The sequence below is a fragment of the Sinohyriopsis cumingii genome, chromosome 3 (genome assembly GCF_028554795.1).
Source record: "Sinohyriopsis cumingii isolate HCF-2022 chromosome 3, ASM2855479v2, whole genome shotgun sequence".
NCBI classification, from domain to species: Eukaryota; Metazoa; Mollusca; class Bivalvia; order Unionida; family Unionidae; genus Sinohyriopsis; species Sinohyriopsis cumingii.
In genome coordinates this window covers 125,566,118-125,590,278 of record NC_142963.1, presented here as the reverse complement: position 1 = coordinate 125,590,278, position 24,161 = coordinate 125,566,118, and the positions used below count along the sequence as shown (strand labels likewise).

At 34.2% G+C, this 24,161-nt stretch overlaps 1 protein-coding gene across 1 annotated transcript in view; it reads right to left on the bottom strand.

The window, feature by feature from the left end:
* Window positions 1–5,611: 5,611 nt before the first annotated feature.
* LOC149803785 (CD109 antigen-like) overlaps window positions 5,612–24,161 on the bottom strand; it is a 73,754-nt gene continuing 55,204 nt past the window's right edge. The window contains exons 31-37 of the mRNA XM_089953582.1: window positions 23,072–23,218; window positions 18,820–18,894; window positions 17,672–17,781; window positions 16,410–16,560; window positions 15,955–16,057; window positions 13,628–13,713; window positions 5,612–5,758 (exon numbers count right to left, since the gene is read on the bottom strand). Of these exons, the coding sequence (XP_089809708.1) occupies window positions 5,744–5,758; window positions 13,628–13,713; window positions 15,955–16,057; window positions 16,410–16,560; window positions 17,672–17,781; window positions 18,820–18,894; window positions 23,072–23,218 (687 nt within the window). The 3' untranslated portion in view covers window positions 5,612–5,743. The remainder of the gene's footprint in view (window positions 5,759–13,627; window positions 13,714–15,954; window positions 16,058–16,409; window positions 16,561–17,671; window positions 17,782–18,819; window positions 18,895–23,071; window positions 23,219–24,161) is intronic.

Below are 24,161 nucleotides of genomic sequence, written 5' to 3'. Positions count from 1 at the left end.
TTCCAGAGTGGAAATGTTGATCCAATTCTGCACGATACATATAACTTGGAGAATAAAATTATAACGAAAGGAGAAATACGCTAATCACAATCAGTACATAAAGAAAACGATGCTTATGTTATTTGTACCATGGAGAGGGTTATTGAGTAGGGTTGTGTACATGTATGGCTTCAAAAGGACACTCGTGCGGTAATTTCGGTGCTTTTGTTGTAAAACATTGAACATGCCGTGAGAAATAAACTTACTAGAGTCAGGTGTGTTGATAAGACAGCTAAGTGGAACAGAGGTACGAAGAGAAATGTTGAACCCCTTGCGACTATTAAAGTCAGAAAACCCAAAATTGATGACAGTCTAATTAAAGATGACAGAAAGGCCTGTTGCCAGAAACACGATATGTTTCTGACAAAACCAGAGTTTAAACCCGCTGTTGACAAGTCACCACTGCAAAAGGAAACTATCAGTCAAAACTGAAAGTCCTTTGTTGAACTAGCAATGCACGCAAAGTACTCATTACTGGTGCCCTAAGCACTGACAAATCTTGGTGCCCCCCTCCTTCCCACGCTGACCCAGTCCATTTTAGTTGTTGACCTGTCTGATCAAGAAACAGAACATTATGATCAATTTGCACTAGTTTTATCAATTTATTTTACAAATCTCCATTCGTTTTTTTTTTTCTTTTCACCCTTTTCATAACTTTGTGGTGCCCCCTTTGGCCCTGGTGCCCTAAGCACGTGCTTAGTCTGCTTAATGGTTAATACGCCCTGTATATATATATATATATATATATATATATATATATATATATATATATATATATATATATATATATATATATATATATATATATATATATGCATATATATATATATATATATATATATATATATATATATATATATATATATATATATATATATATATATATATATATATATATATATATATATATATATATATATAGTAACGTGATGAGTTCAGAAATAATCCATAAAATAAATCTGCTATTTACATGTTTATTTACAACATACACTATGTACACTCCTTTAGCCTTGTGTTGCATTACACAAGAAAACCCCTACTTCCCTGCAGAGTTACAATCTAACTATCCCCTAGAACAGAGAGAGAGAGAGAAAATCTAATTAATCCTTTCACACTGAAAGCTACGAAAGCTCTCCTCTTCCAAGTTTGTGAATCTTATTAAAACCACTTTCCCAGTCAATAATTCGGTATAGTTAAAGCCTGATACTTGACACAAGAAAGCAGATAAGGGTTCTCACTCCCTAGGATCACTGCCCTCAGGCAGACAGTTCCGTTATAATTAACAGCTCTAATTATTTCAACCAGTACAATAGGGAAAACATAGCTGACCCTATCTTTGTAGCATCACAATCCCCAGGTATCCAATTTCATCACTATATATATATATATATATATATATATATATATATATATATATATATATATATATATATATATATATATATATATATATATATATATCCTCATCCAGTGTCTCACCAATTGTATGCTGATGACACCCAAATATACAAATAAAAACATAGGCAATTTGGGGTAACTTTTTTTTTTCAACCGGAGTTCAATGTTCAACGTATGTATGTGGATTTGGAGGTGAGGGTCTAATATATAATGGGTTTCTCTGAAAGGGATCATTATTTAACTGCTGATTCTCGTACCGGGACACATTTTCAACGGGGTACACGATTCTTTCCTACACCGGCTATACCCTCTTTTGGGTGGCCACGGTAAAGAAGAGCAACGTGTTGGGCTTTTCATCAAATCACAGCTATTCAGAAAGCTCACAAATCTCGCAAAGAGCGTGAATAACAGACTAATCCAAAATAGACTCCTACTATATGAGAAAGGAAATACAACTATCATCAGAGCCTATGCACCCACCTTGACCGTTTCCTCTTTTTGCAGATACCCGGTCACGTGTAGTCCATAGGCATTCCAAGCATGTACACTCTGATGAAATCACAGATGAAATGTGCAGACCAAATCACCAGGATATAGTCGAACGACAAAGGTCAGTATAAACGCTTCAAAGGTTCCCTCAAGTCATCCTCAAAACACTTCAACATTGACTCAGAGTCTAGGAAAGATCTTAAACAGGATTGTTCCACCTGCTATAGTCTCATCCATTCTTCAACTACCTACTTTCAACTTTTGGAGAATTGCAGAGGTAGAGCCGAAGGGCAAGCAGCATAAATCTACAAGATGTAGCACATCCTCTGGTGATCCAGCAATCCAATGCTGCATACGCTATCCAGTGTCAAGGACAGGTCAAATTTGCCTGATCATCCATTCACGTATTCACAGAACCCAAGCCAGTTAGTGATGTCATGGTCATCTTCTAACTCAATGGACGAACAGCAAGGCACAGTTGTATCCTTCTGGTTTCGTAATCCACATAAATCATTCATTTTCTAATGTGCTGTTGTTGTTTTATTATACCTGTACATTTATCTACTTGTACCATTAATTATCAAACTCACATGCTCGTTATACTTAGATCTTTATGCCCTTGTTGTGTCTTCTGTGAAGTAGAGATGTCAATACTTTAACGGTATAATATATCTGTACTTTTCAATTTGTCCAGTTTTGCAACCTACAGGCTCATCCTAAAATTACCAGCCCTATGTCAACATTCCTCTGTACATTTTTGAAAGGTAGCCTTTTTTAAAAGTTGAGTTGTATTTCGACATTACGATTGTGTCGACGATTTTATGTTTAAGCTTTCCAAATGTATCAGTCATTGGGTAACTGAACAGATTCTTCCATAATTCTGATCCAATTTCTTCCTTAGTTGTTTTTTGTTTCTATTAAGACGAGTGTTATTGTAAGCATCAAACTGTTTTCTAGAATGTCAACCCATTTTCTAGTTTCATTTTGATTGAAATACTTACTCATTCTACTCTTTTAGTTTCTTTGATACCTTTCCAGATAATTTTGTCAAAGTTTAAAAGTAGTCAATTTCCAGCAAATTGTTAACTTTCCCTTGGTAAAACTCTATCCCATAAATATTTTTTTAGTTTCATGTTTTCATTGGAGATTACTTTAACATTGTTGGTTTTGTTTCTTCAGACGTTCCCAGATTAACTGTATCCTTGTCACTGGTCATCAACACAGAAAATACAAACTCTTTCGTTTGAAATTTGCTTGCCTTGTTTGTCTGTGTAGATTGTTAAAATAACCATTCTTTCAATACAGCGCAATTTATTTCTGTTTAGCACGTTCAATATGTTGCAAAGTCGTTTATATTTGCGTAAGAACAGACTGGATTTTCATAACTGTAGTACAGCTGTTTTAAAAAGTATTCATTGTCTTTCTGTCCAAGTCCAACTTTAGTGAGGATTACTACTATTCTAGCTCTTCTAGACGCTACGTGCAGATAATATTTCTGTTTGCTTGGTTCGTACACTCTACTTGATTATGCAGACAGTGCAATCCAGGGAAAAACAACCAAACTTCCAGATAAAACTTTATGCTTGATAAATTGTTCTAAAGCATTATCAGCAATCCAGCGGGAGCGTCATCAACAACGAAGATTTTCAATCGAGTTTTTTTTTTTTAAATGAGCGGCAATTGCGTATATTTATTTAAAAGATACTGACATTTGGTCTAAGAATCTTGCTCACCAAGTCTCGAGAATACCTAGTCTATTATGTCTTAAGTGGTTAAGCTTATTTCCGCCCCAAAACTGTATGACTAGATTTTAATAAAATTTGATATTGATAAGAATTAAAAGAACTAAATCTGATCACTGCATTATTGAAAGATTTCCCAAACAGTGACTAGAAAATATATATGTGCAAACTCTCACAAAATGTCATATAATTCAAATCTTATGGAAAACATCAATGGAAATTCCACTAAAGCTAGATGCAAGAGGGGCATATCTACTCTAACAAGATAAAAATCAACTGCTTTTATCAATAATTCTTACTTTCTGACTGCATGGATTTTTCATTTCTTCTGTATAGCATCGGGAAAATATACAACATGTAAGTTGTAATCATATGCCACAAAAAAGCTTCAAAATTTTTATTTTGTCTTTTCTGGTGTCAAAAAATAACAGACACGGTTTTTATTAAATGAAGACAGACACAGCTAAGAGAAAACTTTGGATTTTGGAAGGGGATCATCGCTGATTACAAATCTCTCTTGTATATATGATGGCGTAACTTTCGTGTTCGTTAAATTTTATAGTTTGTGAATGAAATTTTTTAATCTTGTGGACATTTTCAAGTGATATATATATATATATATATATATATATATATATATATATATATATATATATATATATATATATATATATATATATATATATAATTCCTTATTTGGGTTATTGAGGTGAAGTTTTGGATTTTTGTCATGCTAAAGACTGTTGAACGAGTTCATTTACAGTTCTGTAAAATGTTATTATGGGTAAAACAAAATGAAACGACTAAATGACAGTTATTTTGTATTTTCTAGAACTACTATGATATCTAGACTTTATGTTCAGAATGAAGTACTGAATAGAAATACTACATGCAAAATGAAGAGAAATAATTGTTATATCAGTAGTTACCCAATGATTAAAATCTTTTCCTAAATAAATGAGTAGAGTAACTTTACAAATGTTTATTTCGTCCTGATGTTCTGTATCACTTTGGAAGCTCAGTATTGATGAAAAGTTTATTGAAAATGGACATTGGAGACTTGAAGAAACTAGAACAGTATTGTTTTATAAACGCATCTTTTTCTTACTTCCAGTCGTTATTGTAATAGATTACTGTAAAAGTCTTTTGCATGTTTTTGGTCAATCAAGAGTACCATTACTTAGATAAGAAGCTGTAAGATGGGTTGAACCAACCGGTATACCAATTAATGGAAGAAAATGCAGATTTTGTTTTGTATAATAGACGATGAATACCATTTCGTTTGAGTGACATTCATTTTCTTAAGATCGAACAGCGTACATTGACACAATATTAGTGGAAGAGACCAAATATGTTTTAAGTTTTCATAACTGATTAAATCTTCAAAAGCTACTGCGATCAAGAAATTTTCTACCTACATATCAAAGTCATTTGAATAATATATCTGAATGTTCGCACAAGGATAAATGTTGAATATATATAATTAAGTATATAAATAGGTATATAAATTATTATTCCCACTATAGGCACATCCTCCGCGACTATCGAGGGTAATATGATATTTTAACATATTTTATATTGTAGTAATTGTCTTTTTGTTAATTAAGAATAATAGATTAATTTAAGTTTATTGTTTTGTTTTTGTATGAACTAGATTTTAGTCATGCTTTTCACTGTTTCTCATGACTGAATCAATTTTGCATACATACAAGTGTAAGTGCGAATTGGAATATTAAATACAACCATAAAATCTATATTTGTTACAGAAAGTTCTCAAATGAATACATTTACATGCGTGTCATCTTCAAAAAATTATACGGTTGATTTGCCCTCGAAAGGTTGGGCTTGTTATAGTTGTAGTTATAGTTGTATCATCATGGTCTAGGACAAGCAAACTATGAGCGATATGGACGTAATCATTAAAACATCAAACAAGGCTCTAGAAATCAGAAACTGTACTTTATTTCCTGGTTTTTTTCTTCATGAAAATTTAAAAATAAATTCCACGCAAAATAAGTATTAATCACATCTACAGCATCTGCATAGATGCCGCAATTGAAGATCTTTCCTCTTCTTTACTTCCCTGGCATCTGAAGAAAACAATGTAGCATGGTTATTTTTAATTCAGCTATAAAACATAATTAAGAAACTACAACTTTTAAATGAAATTATCTTCCAAATGTTATTTTGTTTACACACTAATATAACAAAAAACTTCAAAGACTTGTTTGACATTATGGAGTACTTATTGTTCATTTTCTGGTAATCTGTGTCAGACAGTACAGAAAACAATGCTTCCGTACCATGAAAAGTATTAGTCCGAGAGCCGTAGCAGAACGGAATGTTTAATTATTCCGCTGTATGTGTGTGTGAACAAAGTAATTTAAATATCATTTTACGGCATGCAGTGTAGTTAATAAGATTACTGAAGGTGATGTAAAGAAGAAATGCTACAAGTTTAGTTTTTGTAAGTCAACAACGTCTGAAATTTGCTATTATAAATACTTCTAATACTGAACACTGTATATTCTACACATTTCAGTTAAGCAGTCGGCATTGGTTTTATGATTATGCAATGGAAAACTATGCCAAAATTAGTATATGCTTGGCATGACAAAAGAGTGCCACCACCAATAGAATGAAATTTACCACTGGAGCAAATAAGGTAAAACATACAAGTGTTCTTCGCAAGTGACCTCACAAACATTATTCTAGATGTCCCTTACTTTGCTTACTATCCATCAATTGACAATCAACTTAAACTTCTTTAAATTTTTTTCTTTCTTTAATAGTATTATTATTATTATTGTTTTATTGTTACTGTCATTCTACAAGCTCCTACATGTACATTTTAAACAATACTTTCTGAAGGTATTTCCTTATTTTATGCTGTAATTGTTCTTGAGCAAGAACATAGAAGGAATCAGCTGCAAAAAAGTGTTGTGGCTTGCATGAAATGGTAGTTTTTGCCCTTACTTGTCTCGAATTCTTCTACGTTAGGCTGCTGTTTATTATAATTAGATTGACCAGAAATGATGAACACATCTAAAACAATCATAATAAATATAACAAATCTGATAAACTTAACCCAAAAGGTTGCAATATGCTATTTCCATCATTCTTGGTGTGATCAAGGAATAAATCCTGCAAACATAATCTGTTTTGTTGATGCAATTTTAATAGAACGTTCGAAAATGTGCTCTAAACTCAGCCATCTTTTATTAGCATACATCTCTCTAAATGCATAAAAATAATAAAATATGGTCTTAAAAGAAAATTTTTAATTTTATACAAATGGAACAACATTTTCTGTTTTTCATAAGATCAGTTAATTACCCACAAACTGACCTACATTCTGTAAAATCGTTTACTCACGCCAGGTCCCAGTTTTAGCAAGTATTTTTCATTAGTCAATAAAATAGGATTACTTTCTAAATATAAAGTTTACTGGCTGAGATTACTTATTAATTCTCAAACTGCCTCTCTAAATGGCATGTGTGTGTGTGTGTGGGGGGGAATATAATACAGAATTTGATAAATGAAAGATTTCCCAAACAGTGACTAGAAAATATATATGTGCAAACTCTCACAAAATGTCATATAATTCAAATCTTATGGAAAACATCAATGGAAATTCCACTAAAGCTAGATGCAAGAGGGGCATATCTACTCTAACAAGATAAAAATCAACTGCTTTTATCAATAATTCTTACTTTCTGACTCCATGGATTTTTCATTTCTTCTGTATAGCATCGGGAAAATATACAACATGTAAGTTGTAATCATATGCCACAAAAAAGCTTCAAAATTTTTATTTTGTCTTTTCTGGTGTCAAAAAATAACAGACACGGTTTTTATTAAATTCTGACATTTAATAACCTCTGTGTTGAGTTTCAAACCGTAGATTTTATTATTCTGAATAACTCAGATAAAACTGAAAATCTTTAGATACAAGAAATTTCGAGCTCAACTGTGAGTCGTTAAAAAAAAGAGTTTCTGATCAAAAGCCAAAATGTAAAACCTTTGAACCTACATATTTACTTTCAAAAGTCAACTTTAAAACACATCAAATCAGAATCATCCAATAATGTCTAAATGTATAGAACGTATTCATATATTTCAATTATGACTTGGCAAAATGTAAATCAATAAGTTTTCTTCACAATTAAGGAGGGAAGCAAATTTTGATGTATTTAAACATAGGAATGCAACACTTACGGGTTAATTAATTTTCCTTTATACCTGTAAGGTGGTTAGTTTTGTTCCCAATTTAATCCAGATTTTTTACTTCAGCAAAAATTAAAACTTAAAGGATCCTCTCATTGTGGGAAAACATGGGATTTATTATTTCAACGTTATCAGTTAAATATTATAGGAAACATAATTTCCTAAAATAAAATATGCTTTATTGGTCAGATACATTGTACATTGCCTGATCACGTTACTTGAGGAGAATAGGAAAGAGGATGAGAAACTGCTAACTGGTTTCGCCCAATAATAGCTTGATTAAACTACAAAAAGGATGAACGACTCATAATCTGTGTGTGTGTATGTGTGACCTGCAGGATCCTTGCACTTGATCCTTGTCTGAACACCAAACGTTTCCCAGGCGAAACCAGCGAAAGTGTCAATTTTAAATCTCGGTATTAGGTTCTGATTTCACGAATAGTGATTGGTCACTGTCTCTGCAGCTACAACTAACCCAACGAAATTCAGTTGTCTCCTTAGCGAGGCTTTGCCAAGCAAATGGAAACTAGAGAAAACAGACTCGATGTCAGTCAGCTGACTCAGATATCTCCCAAACAGAGCTATTACATTCAAAGCCAGGCCGATGCAAGACGATTGTATTTCTGAGTTGAAATTGTCCTTTAGTGGACACTGATTTAACGACTCCCTTTAGCAAAGCATCCGGCGCTTGTGAAGTTATGTCTTACATTTCTGTCCTCAGCCGTAGGAATGATCTTTTACAGTCTACGCATCTTAGGTAGCATTTGAGGGTACTACAGCTTTGCTTCTCAAGACAGACTGATCAAGGAAAGCGATCGCATAGTTATTTTTGGTTGACTAGAAACAGCAACCTGTTTGTATGAAGGAAATAGGTTGTGTCATTCGAATAAATGAACCATCAGAATGGAACTGCATACTGTTCAGATCTATGAATATCGTATGTTGCACATCCTGTCTGATCGGTTAGGTTAATCGGTTGGCTCGCCAGAACATAACTCATTCATACAAGCTGGTTAGCACTCAGAACAACATGCCAATGTCGGTATATGCCTTAGTATCTGGCAGGCTGGTGATGTATGGTCAGTATGGCTGGTTGGCTATGTGGTATGTCTAGACAGCTCGCTCGCCAGGTAAAGATAATAGACTCCTGATCATTTTAATCGTGCGTAGCTCATTCATAAAGCTGGAGCGATTGATCGGCAGTCGGAATGGCGTACCGAAGACGATATATGCCTTGCGGTACAGTTGGTGGTTGGGTATAGTCGGTACGAACCGTCCGACCGTACTGTACTGGTATGGACCATCCGACAAAACCGTGTTAGTCAAATTGAAAATCTTGACGCCTGGCTTTTTTTCTTAATATTTTCATGCATGGAAGTGGTAAATGATTGCAAGCCCTTACACCTCATGGGCGTGGTCCTATTTGTTGTGGGTCCTCACACCTCATTTATCACCATATATAAACGCCAGTTCTACTTGTTGACATATTGACAATAACGTCATTGATTATAATCGATTGCAACAGGGCTGGCCTCAGGCCAGTTTGACCGATTTGAACCAATCAGGCCCTGTGCTTGCAGGGGCCTCGAGTGTTAGTAATTTTTACAAATATATCTATAGAGAGAAAGTAATTTTAAAGCAATTACAGAAACTTTAAGGTTCAAAATCATATAAAACTTGTTTAAACCTTTATTTCCAAATGTCGTGCTCACAAGGGGCTTCGGGCTTAAATCCGAACGCGGGGGTGGGGGGGGGGGGAACTGCTAAAATGAACCAAATCGGGGCCTAGCGTTTGCTAAGGCCGTTCCTGGATTGCAAGGCCTGATCAGTATCGCCGGTTCTTTCTACTTTATTCATGGATACAGAATATTCTGTCAATGTTTCTGGGATTGCAATGGGGCCAAATAGGATAACTTGACATCACACATGAGACTGATCAACGATTCTGGTGTATTCAAGGATACAGTCTGTTTTGGGCTCTTTTCCAAATTTTTCTTTGGGTGGAGAGGGTATCTCGACATCACCCATGAGACTAATGAACAATTTTGACATGAGTATAAGTTAAAAGTCTTGCTACAATGTATTGGACTGTGCTCATTTTCGCGCATCTTGAGCTTTTTCTCAAAACATTGGAACAAGTATTTTCGTACCAAGCACGAGCACCTCAGGTGAACCCTTTACGAGCAATTATATGTGTAAATATATCTCATATACACCCTCTACGACCCTTAAATTGTTACACTTATTGCATTTGGTTCTCATCTCTCTAATGAAGAAGAGAAATAAACCTGTGCTTACAACAAGTTTATATATATATATATATATATATATATATATATATATATATATATATATATATATATATATATATATATATAGGCAAGAGATTACTAACAAGCTAATGTCAAGGAACAAATCAACACCACTTCCAACCACCTTCTCTCCAGTCGACCTTCCGGACATATTTGCAAATTTCTTCCGTGACAAAGTACAAACCATTAGAGATAAGCTTGACACCACGATTTCAATTGACTCGTCGTCACCATGCAGTTGGGATACAGAATTTGAGCGGCAACCATTAGCAGCATTTGAAACTGTCTCTAGGGATTTCGTACGTACAATCCTGATGAAGAGTGCACCAAAGTCATGTGAACTTGATCCAATTCCAAAATCACTGCTGCTTGAGCGCTTAGATTCAGTATTGCCACTACTAACTGATGTTATTAATACCTCTCTCATCCGGGGAATTCCCATCATTTTTCAAAACTGCCAATGTAAAGCCTCTGCTGAAGAAACCAACAATAGACCATAACGATTTAAAGAACTACGGCCCAGGTTCTAATCTCTCATTCATATAAAAATCTTAGAAAAGGTTGTTCTATCCCAGCTTGCATCTCATCTGAATTCAAACAGTCTTTTTAGCAATGTACAATCTGCATATCGCCCTTGTCACAGTGCTGAAACTACTCTTCTAAAAGTAGTTTATGACATTCTCTCTGCTTTGAATTACAGTCCTCACCCTCCTTGATTTGTCTGCAGCATTTGACACAATAGACCATGATATATTGCTTCACCGTCTCCAGCATGTATTTGGCATTCATGATACAGCCTTACTGTGGTTCAAGTCCTACTTGGTCAACAGGACGCAAATGGAAAACACTAAAGCCCATTTCATCTGTGTTGTGGTGTTCCACAGGGGTTTGTTCTTGGACCTGTTCTCTTCATTCTATACACTCAGCTGCTCTCAAGTGTCATAGATCATCATCCAGTGTCTCACTAATTGTACGTTGATGGCACCCAAATATACAAATCTAGCCACCCAACTGAAGTTGACGCTACCATCCAAGTGTAGAGAGGTGCATTTCTGATGCGAAATCATGGATGACTTGTAACAAGCTGCAGATGAATGATGATATAACTGAGGCCATTCTGATCACAACACAAAGACTTTCTCATTCACATTCTTTACCTCAAACAATAAATATCAGCAACGCCAACATTAAATTCACACAATCAGTACGAAACCTAGGCGTTGCTCTGGTTAGTACTCTCACACTGCACCAACATGTCATGAACATATGCAAGGCTGCATATCTTGAGCTGAGACGCATCAGCTTAATTCGCCAATATGTTTCAGCTGATGCCACTGAAACACTTGTGTGTTCATTAGCACTTTCAAGACTGGACTATTGTAACTCAATTCTGTCTGGTTCATCTCAATATCTACTCCAGAAACATCAAAACGTTCAAAACACAGCTGCTTGGATCATACTTAGAGTACCACGATCAGAGCACACCTCCCCACTCCTCTGTACCCTACACTGGCTATCCATTCGATGCAGAATCAAACACAAAATTTGTTCTCTGTGCTACATTTCACTTTCGGACTCTAGTCCAACATACCTATCTGACCTCACCCAGCAAGATACTTACGCTCCTCTTTTGACAATCGTATACTCATTATTCCCGCTATGAAAACAAAGTCATATAGACAGCGTTCTTTTGCATACCAGGGACAAGCAATGTGGAATGAATTGCCCACTGAACTTAGACACAAAGACACAGTCATCACATTCAAGAGGGCTCTCAAAACTCACTTATTTCAACTGCAAGAGCAAACTTAAAGACCTAATAATGTTTCCTTCCTGAAATATTCTCAGCATGTTTTTATTTTTAAATGTTTTTCTAATTTCATGTTTGTTTTTGTAATAATATTATGTTTATTATCTTATAGGTGTTGTCTAATGTTGTAAAGCACTTAGAGCTTCTAAAGATTAGGCGCTATACAAAGTCCTCATTATTATCATTATTATATATATATATATATATATATATATATATATATATATATATATATATATATATATATATATATATATATATATATATATAGTTGAAATAAAGTAAACCGCATGATCAAAATGACTTTAAAGTGCAATACCTGGTAGGAACAGCGTCCTAAAACTTCTCCTGTGAAATTGAAATTTATAGATCGAAATTGCATGTGACAATAGCGATCGGTATGATAATTGCAAAAATATAAATAAATTCATCAGAATTCACAAAAATAGTATATGCGCCACATAAAACAACATTTTGATTTACCATATCACTGAAAATAAAAAATGGAAAATTTGAAATTGAAGTATATGATTTAATGAATTTTATGATGGATATCTTTACAACATGGGAGCTAAAGTAAAAACTGGTTTAAACCAAGCGTAATGGTAGCCGCTAAATGGGTAGAAAGCATACTTAACATGTAAGATTTGCTTCTCTTTGAGAATATAATTGTAAGATTTTTTCCCACTTTTTTCGCGAGAACTGGATTCAGATGTAGCAGAGAAAGTTAATCTGAATGTAACTTGAGCAGTGGTATGGGCATGTCTCACGATCCTCAGGACTTGCCGAAACAATCCTGCAAGGCAATGTACAAGGAAGAAGAAAGAGAGGCGGGCAAAGAAAGAGGTGGGAAGATAACATTCGAGAGTGGAAAGGCCTGACATTGAGTGACTCACTGAGAAATATGGAAAATCGAGAGGAATGGATTAAGCTGTGTGTTCGGTCTTTTGCGGTGCCCCAACGGTCTACCAGACTAAGGGACTGATGATGATGATAATTATGGTGATGATGATGATGATGAACTTGAGCAGCCAATGTATTTCACAGAAATTGTGCAATTCGAATATGAAAGAGATAAAACATTCGACCAGACAAGATGCAATACATAGGGTAAAATCCATAATACAGAGGAGAATTTTCAAACTGCCATGAATAACAATAATCAATTCTGTAAAAAAAAAGTAAGACAGAATTCACTGTTAAATTCAACATATTGTGGCTAGTACGGATTACATGTTTGTGGCCACAATGTTATTAACTTTGGATACATAGAGACATAATTAGGTTGGATTCTGCATAAGTTAGATATGTAACCCTTGAAACAACGAATCTCTCAAACTCTTTCTTTATTGATTCCTAAATGTTCAGGAACTGAGGTAGCTACTTTGGTAGAGTGTCATATTCGCAATCTAAAGGTGACAATTTTGATACATGCCTAGAACATCCCGGGTCGGCTGCCTTGGTTTGTCCATGGGAAAAGTACATAGCTCCAATTTAATCATCATTATATAGCCAATAATGCATTACAAGATGTTAAAACTACACAAATCCCTAAACGAACAAAAGAACACAAGTTTCATTGTTTCCTTATGCAGGAATTTATTACTTACGGTAGTGCATCCACAGTCAGCACAAATGTCGCAGAAAGATGCGTCTTTCAGAAGATTCGATTGATAAAACTTTATTGCACGATTATCTATAATAATAATAATAATAATAATAATAATAAATTAGTGATAGTATTAGTCAAATCAAGGCATATGACCAGTTTGACTGCACAAATTAATTGCAACCACTATCAAATCATAATTTGGTTCAATGACTGCTGCATAATTGAGCTCTTTTTTAAAGATTGTAATGATTCAAATGTTGATACTTCTGTCATGGCATATATTAAATATTTGTATATAATCATAGTTAATTACAAGTATAAGAATCTTAAGGACAAAGTAACAAATGAATTGAATATATTTGAACCTTACTGAATAATAATGATGAAAAGAAAGACAGAGCTTCCCAACCATGTCTTACATAGACGATTGGCATCAGAGATGATAATTCTGATTCTAAGAAAGAAAGCAGTTGTAGTCATTAATGTTAATGAAAGTTATGATTATGTATAACATTATGTAAAATTACAAACACTAGCACTGAAACATGTGTAAGTTAACAAATATAGCATACAATAAATGACTTTCTTCTATAACATTTGGAACATTATGTACTTTATTGTAATTCTTTTCGCAACAAAAAATCTTTATCTAGATTATTTAATAATTACCATCTTTACAGATGTGCTTTCTCTAGAAAATAATTATAAACATATGAAGGGTTTCTTCAAAATCCACCATTGTAAAATAATGGATATGTTGAGCAAATACATGTGATCTGTTCCTGTGTAATAAAAGCAGAATTCGTTGTTCTAGATTACAATGGCACCGTGCTAGACGAAAATCATTTATGGCAGCTTTTTGTCATTTAAGCATGGTCGTTAGTAGGCCGGGCTCATAATAAGTGAGGGGTTCAAATCTTACTCGGGCCAGCCTAGGTCAAATGTCATAATATCTCAGGGTAGGGCACCTTACATATATTTCGTCAGCAAAAATAGCATTTCATATGCTGATGTGCAATTAAACTAAATTCCACATATAGAAGACAGGGACTGATGTTCGCGGGACTAAAAAGAATGTGCAGGAAGTCACCAGAAGTCCATTTCTAATGTCTCCTTTTAACTTCTAAGTACTGAGAATATCTTAGATATTTTTCAAAAGCCGTAAGATTCCACATTCAGGAAGAAAAATATTTTGTTTGGTTTGTATTAAGTTACGTTGTTTACAAGATAAGCACAGTATAAAATATGTGCCTTGTTCTCTAACCTTGAATTTGCTATGATGGATACAAAATTAATTAACTCATCTCAGATGCTACAACCAGATTCTAAGTTGGAATAAATCCATAATTACTATTTCTATCGCCACCCCCAACTCCTCATTAAACTTGCATCATTCAAGGTAGTCATCTGATACATCCACAAATTAGGTCTGATAAAATTTGATTGATACTTGTTTGTGCCATCATCCTCACAATCCATTACTGATGAAAAACCCCGAGTTAAGACATCTGACTGGATTGTTACCACCAGCTTGTTTACTGACATCCAATTAAATACAAAGTCTAGTCAAAATTAATTCATAAGCTCAATATGTTTTAAAGAATTGGAAGCAGTGACATTCCACACGACCCTAAGTTCATGCAGATGGTTTTCAACTCATTAATAGTAGCAAGGCGATTTCAGAGGTAAGATCTACAACATTTTCATTCTGGAAAAATTACATATTGCATGAAAGAATTGGTTTAGTTAATAGCCAATGACAATGCCACCATTTCTTCATCAATAGTATTGATAACATGTTTTTGAGATAGCCACCATGTTGATGGTCAAATCAGAATCACTTTCATTCAGGATCACCTGCTTACTGTTATACTGCGTAGCTGAAAACCTGATATCGATACAATTATCGGTTCGGAAGAACTAGATATAAAAAGATTTTCAAGGTGGTCACAATAATTCGGGCAGTTTGAAGGTTGAATCTTCATGGTTTTAAAATAGGAGCAAAAAAATACTGCAAGGAGTGTTTAAATAAAACTCCCATGTTGATACGACCATTTCTTTACAAGTAGCTGACCTAACAAGATTAGTAGAGCTGAGAAGAAAAAAAAACAAGATTTGTCCGACCATCTACGAAAATTTAAGACCAATAATGATAGTAAAAGGTAATATAATACGGTCATGTGAAATTCTGAAGAAACAGAATCTTTACCTCAGGAAACAAAATAGATGATGATTGTCACATGTTTGAATTTTATGTACGAAATGTAAGATTCCAAATTGAGGTATAAGGAAACAACATGGTGTAATTTAGTTTAATTATTTTACCTGGCTCATAATAATCATATACTTTGATAGAGGCAGGCTGAGTCTTGGCAACAAGTTCCACACGAATCATCTCCATGTACAAGCATGAGTTGTGACCATCAAACTGAAATATATTTATATAATAGCACAACAGACTAAAACAATGGAGTAATAAAACAAATTACGTGGTATCTAGAGCATAAGCACAAAATTTAGATTTTGATTGTTTCGTTGGTTTCAATAGGCGTTTGAGAGCATTTATTATATTTCTTTTTGTTTAGTTTTGCCTTATTTGTTGGTAAGATTAATGTTTGATGTTACTCTGAAGTTTATTTCTTTTCAGTTGTTTGATTCTTGTAGTTTTCCAAAGCATTTCATACTAAACAATAACTGTTCTAGATGAAAACGAAATGAATTTGACTGAAAACCAGAAAATGGAGGTACACTCTTTTCTCTTTTACTGTTAAAATATTCACCTGATCAAAATAGAGCACAGTTTGTCTCCCTTTGTCTTCTTCCATTTTGAGGTTTGGTATTTTGGTGTTTGATCTATCTAATTTCGCCATGAAACCGGTGGGTACACCCATTTCCACCACTGTCATTCCGCTAATTCCTTTAAGTGCCCAGCTGTTTAAAAATGTATATAGGTTAATAACTTTCAGAAGAACAAAAATGCCTTATTTCAAACTTTTTAAATAATCACATTTGGTCAAAAATTACCGAAGAAGACCTGTTGGACTTTTCTGCTTTAGAAAAACAAGAATATACAAATAAATTCCCCTATTTGTAGCACTTGCAAAACTTGAGAGAGGGCATGAACATCAATAGGCGAGAATAAAAAGGAAACATTTGTTTTGACACGTAAATAGTACAGTTCTAATCTTTCCAAAGCATTTTGAAAAAGATATGCTAAGAAGGGAGAGGGCTATATATGTCAAGAAAAAATGATATATTGTTCCTAGTGACATCATTCATTTTAAAAACATTCTGTATTTGATTCTCTCAAAAAGAATCAATTTATGATTGCTTATTTTATGTTGAATGAAATATTCATTATTCATAGCCAACAGGAAACTCTCAGAGAGACACCAGTGTAACTGAAAATGTTTATTGTCAACAAATGTTCGTCCATGCTGAATGAATACATAGAATATACAACTGAAATGTATAGTTTTCATTGCATCAGAGCTCTCCCTGTCAATCAGCATTTGAAACGTATACATTCATTCAACATTACGAGCTAGACGTATGACGGTTATAAATACATTATTTTAATTATAGTTAAATTTTAGGACAAAATATTCCGGAAAAGCTCATTCACAGTAACTTGATCATACGATCATCACATAATTTGTAAAGACTAAACAAAGGAAAGCAATTGACAAAAAGTATCATTAACCACCATCTGTACTAGATATGCCACATAATAGTTTGTTAATTTCATCATGGATTATATATAACCCCTTTTTATAGACATGCAATATGATTTAAAGATAGTTCTCGGGACCACTGGGTAGACCACGTGATAATAGAAGCAAATATTAAAAATATTAAATGTCCATACTAAATCATGATAAATGAATAAATAAATGTCTCCACCAGTTATTTTGAGGTAGGTTGCAAAAATTATCTTATTCAACAGAAATATAATCTCGTACACATTTAAGGTGCAAATTATCCGTACCATTTTTACAGACAATTAATCGCTATTTGTTAAGAAACCAAACTGGCTGCTTACCGTATACATGTCTCCACTACTATAGAGCGTAACGTCTCTTTAATCAGATTAACACTGACGTTGTATGCGTTGTTACTCTCCTCTTTCTCCACGTAAAACGAAACGTGAACCTGAACAAAGAAAACCAAAGTTGAACAATATGGCTTAGACGTAATCTTGGTGTAAAAGTCATCTGAATGTTCCAACATTTAAGCTTTTTACACATTTATACAACTAATTCATAAAAATTAAATGCTATAACAGTAATAGACTATTTTTATAAAAATGAAAACAATGATAAACAGAACTTGAATTCTGCTACACACTACTGGTTTCATAACTAATGTGGGTCGTCGCATCTTCACCTAGCAGAATAACATCGGTCAATGTGTTCAAGAGAGATTGTGGCCTAAACTTTAGTTGTACCAATAACGTTTTGGCATTTTCTAACGATTTTAAAGTGCCAAAACTTTCTAATTTTATATTTTGATGAGACATATGAGGTAATTTAATATGTTTTAGGACTAATAGATGATTTCATCATCGCCCTTCACAAGGCTGCCCTGCCTTTGGTTATTGATGGCAGTATTACAGTGACGTCATTTATGTAAGCTAAAGAATACACAGAACTGAAATAAATTTACCGTGGTTGAAATGTAGTGCAGAATTCCGCATATTATCAAGTCAGCTCTTGTTAATGTTGGGTTATAAAACCCGATACAAACGTACATTCTTGTTTATAAGTTTTAAATCTAAAATGCACATAACTTAATTGCAGTCAAAGATTCATTTCATATTTTATACATACATTGCGTACTTGTTGCTTTCATATAAGATATTTCATTACAAGTGTGCGCCTTTCTTTTAGCCACCAGAAGTGAACACTTACATGAATTGGAAATGCATCAAAAAATAAATAAGTATAATATTAAAACATGTTCCATATTTAGAGAAACAAACTTAATTCATACTCAGCAAACTAAATAGTCTGTTGCTCAAAGTCAAATGTGAAACTTACTTCAATGTACAGTTTTAATTAATAATGTTATTACTTCTGTCCATCTTTCCAGTTAAGTTTAACAATTAGATCACGTTCGTGGGCTATTTTAGTTCCATAATCGCATTACTAGTTTGTTCTAGAAAACAAAGCGTGGACTAGATAAACCAACCTGGGCTAGGGCAGCTCCTTTCCCAGTAGCGGTTATATTCACTTCTGGAACATTCCCTTGTGAGGAGACTGGAACCTGAAATTAAATAATCCATATGTCCACACTTGATTGCGATACCATGAACAAAGCAAGAAAACAATGAAACAAAACAAGATATGGACATTTAGTCCCACCCGAACAATTGTATAACCTTACGAGAAACGAATAGCAGTTCCCTTCTTGAATGCTTCCCATTGTGCTGTAGACTATACACCTCCTTCAACGTCGATCATGATGTATTGTTTGTGTTGATCTTCGAAGAATGGCCATGTCTTATCTTCTTTCTTTTTTTACTTCTTTCTTTGAATATTTTCGTATTATTTAACCAAACGTTCATGATCTGACCTTTAGATGCAAACATTGAACGTTGCATTTATCTGAATGGAAGCACATCAGCCAATTTATCTGAATGGAAGCATATGAGCCAATTTATCTGAATGGAAGCATATAAGCCAATCTGCTCCCATCGACCAGAACCTTCATGGTTTCATTGTGATTTTGGGCATTGGAGACAGACTCTGTTTCTAGGAATAATACTTTTATTTGCATAATTTAAGACTTTTTGTTTGAAATATTCAGGCAGGTTTTTAACGGCATTATAAGCAATGACTAGATTAAGGACTACATCTTGGAGGGTTCCTGTCGTGAATGTAATATTTTTTGATTTCTCTCCAAAATATATTTGGTACATCGACATAATTGCCATGGAGGTTTTGGATCCCCTCAATAAATTATTTGAAGGATGGTGAACACTTAAACCAGAAACAAGATTAACAGTCATTCAGATTTAAACAAATCCCATGAAACCTTTCTGCCATGTCTTGTCAAATGGAGTACATCTTATTAAGGTTTATGACCCCAGTTTGGTCATTTACGCCAATTTGTATTGGCCATTTGATTTCAAATGGGCACTGATGAAACTAAACAGCATAATTAATTGTAACTACTAGAGTACCTAACGTACATGATGATAATTGATAATAGATAAGAAAAGTATTTTATTAACTGCCACTAGAACAAATAATTTATTTTTTATTACTTTCTAAAACGCTCATAACATTTCAAACTACTTTGTTTTCCTTCACACCATGTGGTCATGCATTGAGAACACTGTCACGGTATCTAGCCTCAAAGCTTCAAATACAGGTGAGAAAAAGATTCTTTGTTCAAATTACATGATAAATGCCCAATGTGGGGATAGTAACATTAATGTACAGGCGACACTAACGAGAAGGAATAATTGTCACGGAATTGTGTAGGAGTTATATCAATATGTATATGTTGTCAAAAATGTACTCGGGTTTCGTTGCCGCGTACAGCGTCACCCGAGGGTGGTATATTTTTTCGGCTTAGTTATTTCGAAATCCTGAGCGAAACTCAGACCCCTGCACGTGCAAATTGCCTACAGCGGGAAACCTAAGTACCCAGCTGCGCGTATCTGTCACAGCTAGTGTACATAGAGAGCAAATTCTCTATAACCAGATCACATTCCGCCAAGTCTTGTCAGGACGCTTACCCTTTTACAGAAGCAAATCACCAGCTGTAGAGCTGCCTATATGCCATGCCTTGTATATGGTTTGATGTGGAGTCACCAGTTGTAGAGCTGCTTTATACATGCCTGCCATGCCTTGTACATCGTTTGATGTGGAGTCACAGAACTCTGTGGGGGTTCGTGTGACGTATACACTGTGTTTTGGTGACGTTGGATCGGAAGAGTGGACTGGTTTTCTCGATGCCATGGACCAGGGCTTCGCGACCAACGGGTCTGTGATGTAAGGGATCCTTCAGCAGACTGAGAGGAGCGGACCATGCATGTGTGCTTCTCTGGCCATTTACTAGAGCGCGTGGAACAGGAGTTAACATCTTGGTCGTCAAATGGGCGCCACGATAGTTGTAGTGTTCCATGTTATTTCCACAATTGCATTTATAATGTCATTCGTTCCTATTGTTATGTCGTTATATGAACGATCGATAGGTTCATCATTTCATTCATCCCTATTGCTATGTCGTTATATGAACAATCGATAGGTTCATCATTTCATTCATTCTTATCGTTATATGAACGATCGATAGGTTCGTAATTTCATTCATTCCTATCGCTATATCGTTATGTGAACGATCGATAGGTTCATAATGTCATTCATTCCTATTATGTTGTTATATGAACGATCGATAGGTTCATCATTTCATTCATTCATATTCTTATTTCAATATCGGTTTACGATCGATAGGTTCATGTCATTCATTCCTACTGTTATGTCGTTATATGAACGATCGATAGGTTCATAATGTCATTCATCCCTATTGCTATATCATTATATGAACGATCGATAGGTTCATCATTTCATTTATTCCTATCGTTATATGAACGATCGATAGGTTCATAATGTCATTCATTCCTATTATGTTGTTATATGAACGATCGACAGGTTCATCATTTCATTCATTCCTATTCCTATTTCAATATCGGTTTACGATCGATAGGTTCATAATTACACGTATTGCTAAATCGTTATGTGAACGATCGATAGGCTAATAATTTCATGTATTCCTATTGCTATATCGTTATGTGAACGATCGATAGGTTCATAATTTCATTCATCCCTATCGTTATATGAACGATCGATATGTTTGTAATTTACACTGCTTTTCAATATCGTTTTATGAACGATACGTTCAAATTTACCTGCTTTTCTAAATCGTTATTTGAACGATACATTCATAATTACATTCTTTTCTAAATCGTTATTTGAACGATACATTCGAGACTCTTTATATTGGGGTGTAGGTCACTTTTATTTTGTTGATCGGTGATAGGAATTCACGTTTGTTTTGAAATTCCATTTGTTAAATTCATGTTTGAGTTTTTTTTCTCGTTCGTTAATTGTTGATAGTTCCATGTTAGGAACTTTATAATTTTCCTTCTCTTTTTGTTTATAATGGTGTCAGATTTGTTAATATTTAAAGTGCGTTTATAAATAAACATCTTGTAAACGCAGTTGTTTTTGGTGTCTTCCCTAATCAAGTCCCAACCCGGCTTCATCCTGTGACAATATTTATGCACCTAGTTGCTGGGGAAATAAATCTCATGCAGTCGAAGGATTTGTTCGGATGCGAGGGATTTGTATTCCACACACCTTGTGTTCAACAAAGTGCATAAGTATCTTAAACCATATGTACTACTATAATTCATAATATTACTATTAACAACAAGACCAATAATGACACTATCAGTTTTAGTTTACTGTACCGTTTCCAACTCTGTTTTACCATTATCTGATTGCGATTTATACTTGCTTCTTTTATTGTTATATTGCACGTAGTACTGGTGGGTAGCACCATGCCAATATGTCACGTTGAATGTTTGTGTAAAGGGTACATGATGGGGTGGCACAATTTTAGGACGGAAGAAACCATTCATGAAAGATGAATGAGGTAGCGATAATAGTGGAGAGATTTTATCTATCATGTAAAATGCCTGCTGGAAATAAAGGAGGCATTTACATCAACTTAAAGTAGGAATAATGTGTGCATCCTACATATTATTGAACTTATGCAAGATCTTGATTACATTATGCAAATTTATCTCAGTAAGATGTGTGGACTATGCTCATAATCAAAGTCATCCAGGGTCTTGGTGATGTTAGTCAATATTGCACGTTTTATCAATACAGAATCAGAGTTATGGTTTCAACTGTTGTCACTTCTTTAATGTGCATGCCTATTCTTTCATTATCAAACCTTTTTGAGAAATTTCAAAATTCCAAAGTTAATCAGAAGTAAGGACTTTAGAGGGGTAAAAAAAACAATTTGTATGCAGAGCCAACGCATAACAGATAAATGAAATCGCTGATGCGCAACACTCTCAAGGCTATTCCATAAAATATCGCATGGCCTTACGACCAAGTGTTTTCAAAATGGATAGCCACAAAGACCAATTTTATTCATATATGCCGTTTCAAGCATTTGTCAAGAAGCTATAATCTGAATCAAATCGGTTTTTATTACAAGATCTGTTTGGTTTTTTTTCTTTGTGGAAGGGGAGAGAAGTAAAGATAGCCATATAAAAATAACATACGGAAATGATTGCGTTCAGAAAACAGCCAAATAACCAAATACGCCATCTGAATACGAGAACAGAGGAAGACAGACCAACATTATAAAGATACAGGGAACAAAACTAGGGTATACTGTATGTAGCAAGCAAGGTTACTTCAGTGGTCTTGAGGACAAGTGCATCAATTTTCTGTACAGTCAGGCTGTGAGTGTAGTTGTAAGTGGCGACATCTACGTGTAGATTGAGGTCACTAGAAAACAGGCTTCCGTACTCAGACATTGCTTGAAGTGCCAGCACGGTATCCTGTAAAAATGAGTATAAATAACACCTTTACCTTTGCGTTAAAAACGTTAAAGGTAAAATGTATATATTGAAAACTTTAAATCGATTGTTGCATGTTTAAGATTCTGGAAAACCACTGACCACTGATACCGCATGCAAAAGGGTAGTCACCGAGCAATTATATGTCAATGAATCAAATTTTTGTTACTTTTGCTTAGATAGTTAATTATTTGCCTATAAAGTCTTCACACTGTAACAAAATCTGAAATCATGTGACTTCTTTCTTTTAAACCCATCTCATTCCACCATTTGCTAGACATGATTAGTATGCGAACGAAATTTTAGCTAAAAAAAAGTACAAGAGATTAATTGTGATTTAAGAATAAATTCGCTTTCACAGAAGTGGATTTACAATAGTGCAAAACGTTGATTCTTGGTGCTTCATTGACGCCATGTGAAACACTCAGAGTATTACAGCATGTCACTCAAACGCTAATATGTGCCGAAATATATGGATTGCTGACCCAGCACTATCGCTTGCTAAGGCGTGAGTATAACGTAATTTACAGTCATACTGACAGCTAGTCCAAGACCATTATGGGTCAATCATCTGACTGCCATTATATATATATATATATATATATATATATATATATATATATATATATATATATATATATATATATATATATATATATATATATATATATAAAGTAATATGGACATAACGTGTGCATTTTTCAACTATGTTTCATTAAATATTTAGAATGCATTAAAATTTATTATAATACACATTTGGGTAACTGTTAAATTAAAATAATTCATTTAAAACTATATGCTATTCTAATGAGCAGAGTTTAGTTATCTCTGCTGTGGCTATAGGTCAGTTCACCCTGTCGAGGGATTTAAGGTTTTGTATTCCATATTATTGTTTGTGCTTTTCAATCCTTTTCTAGCTAACTGT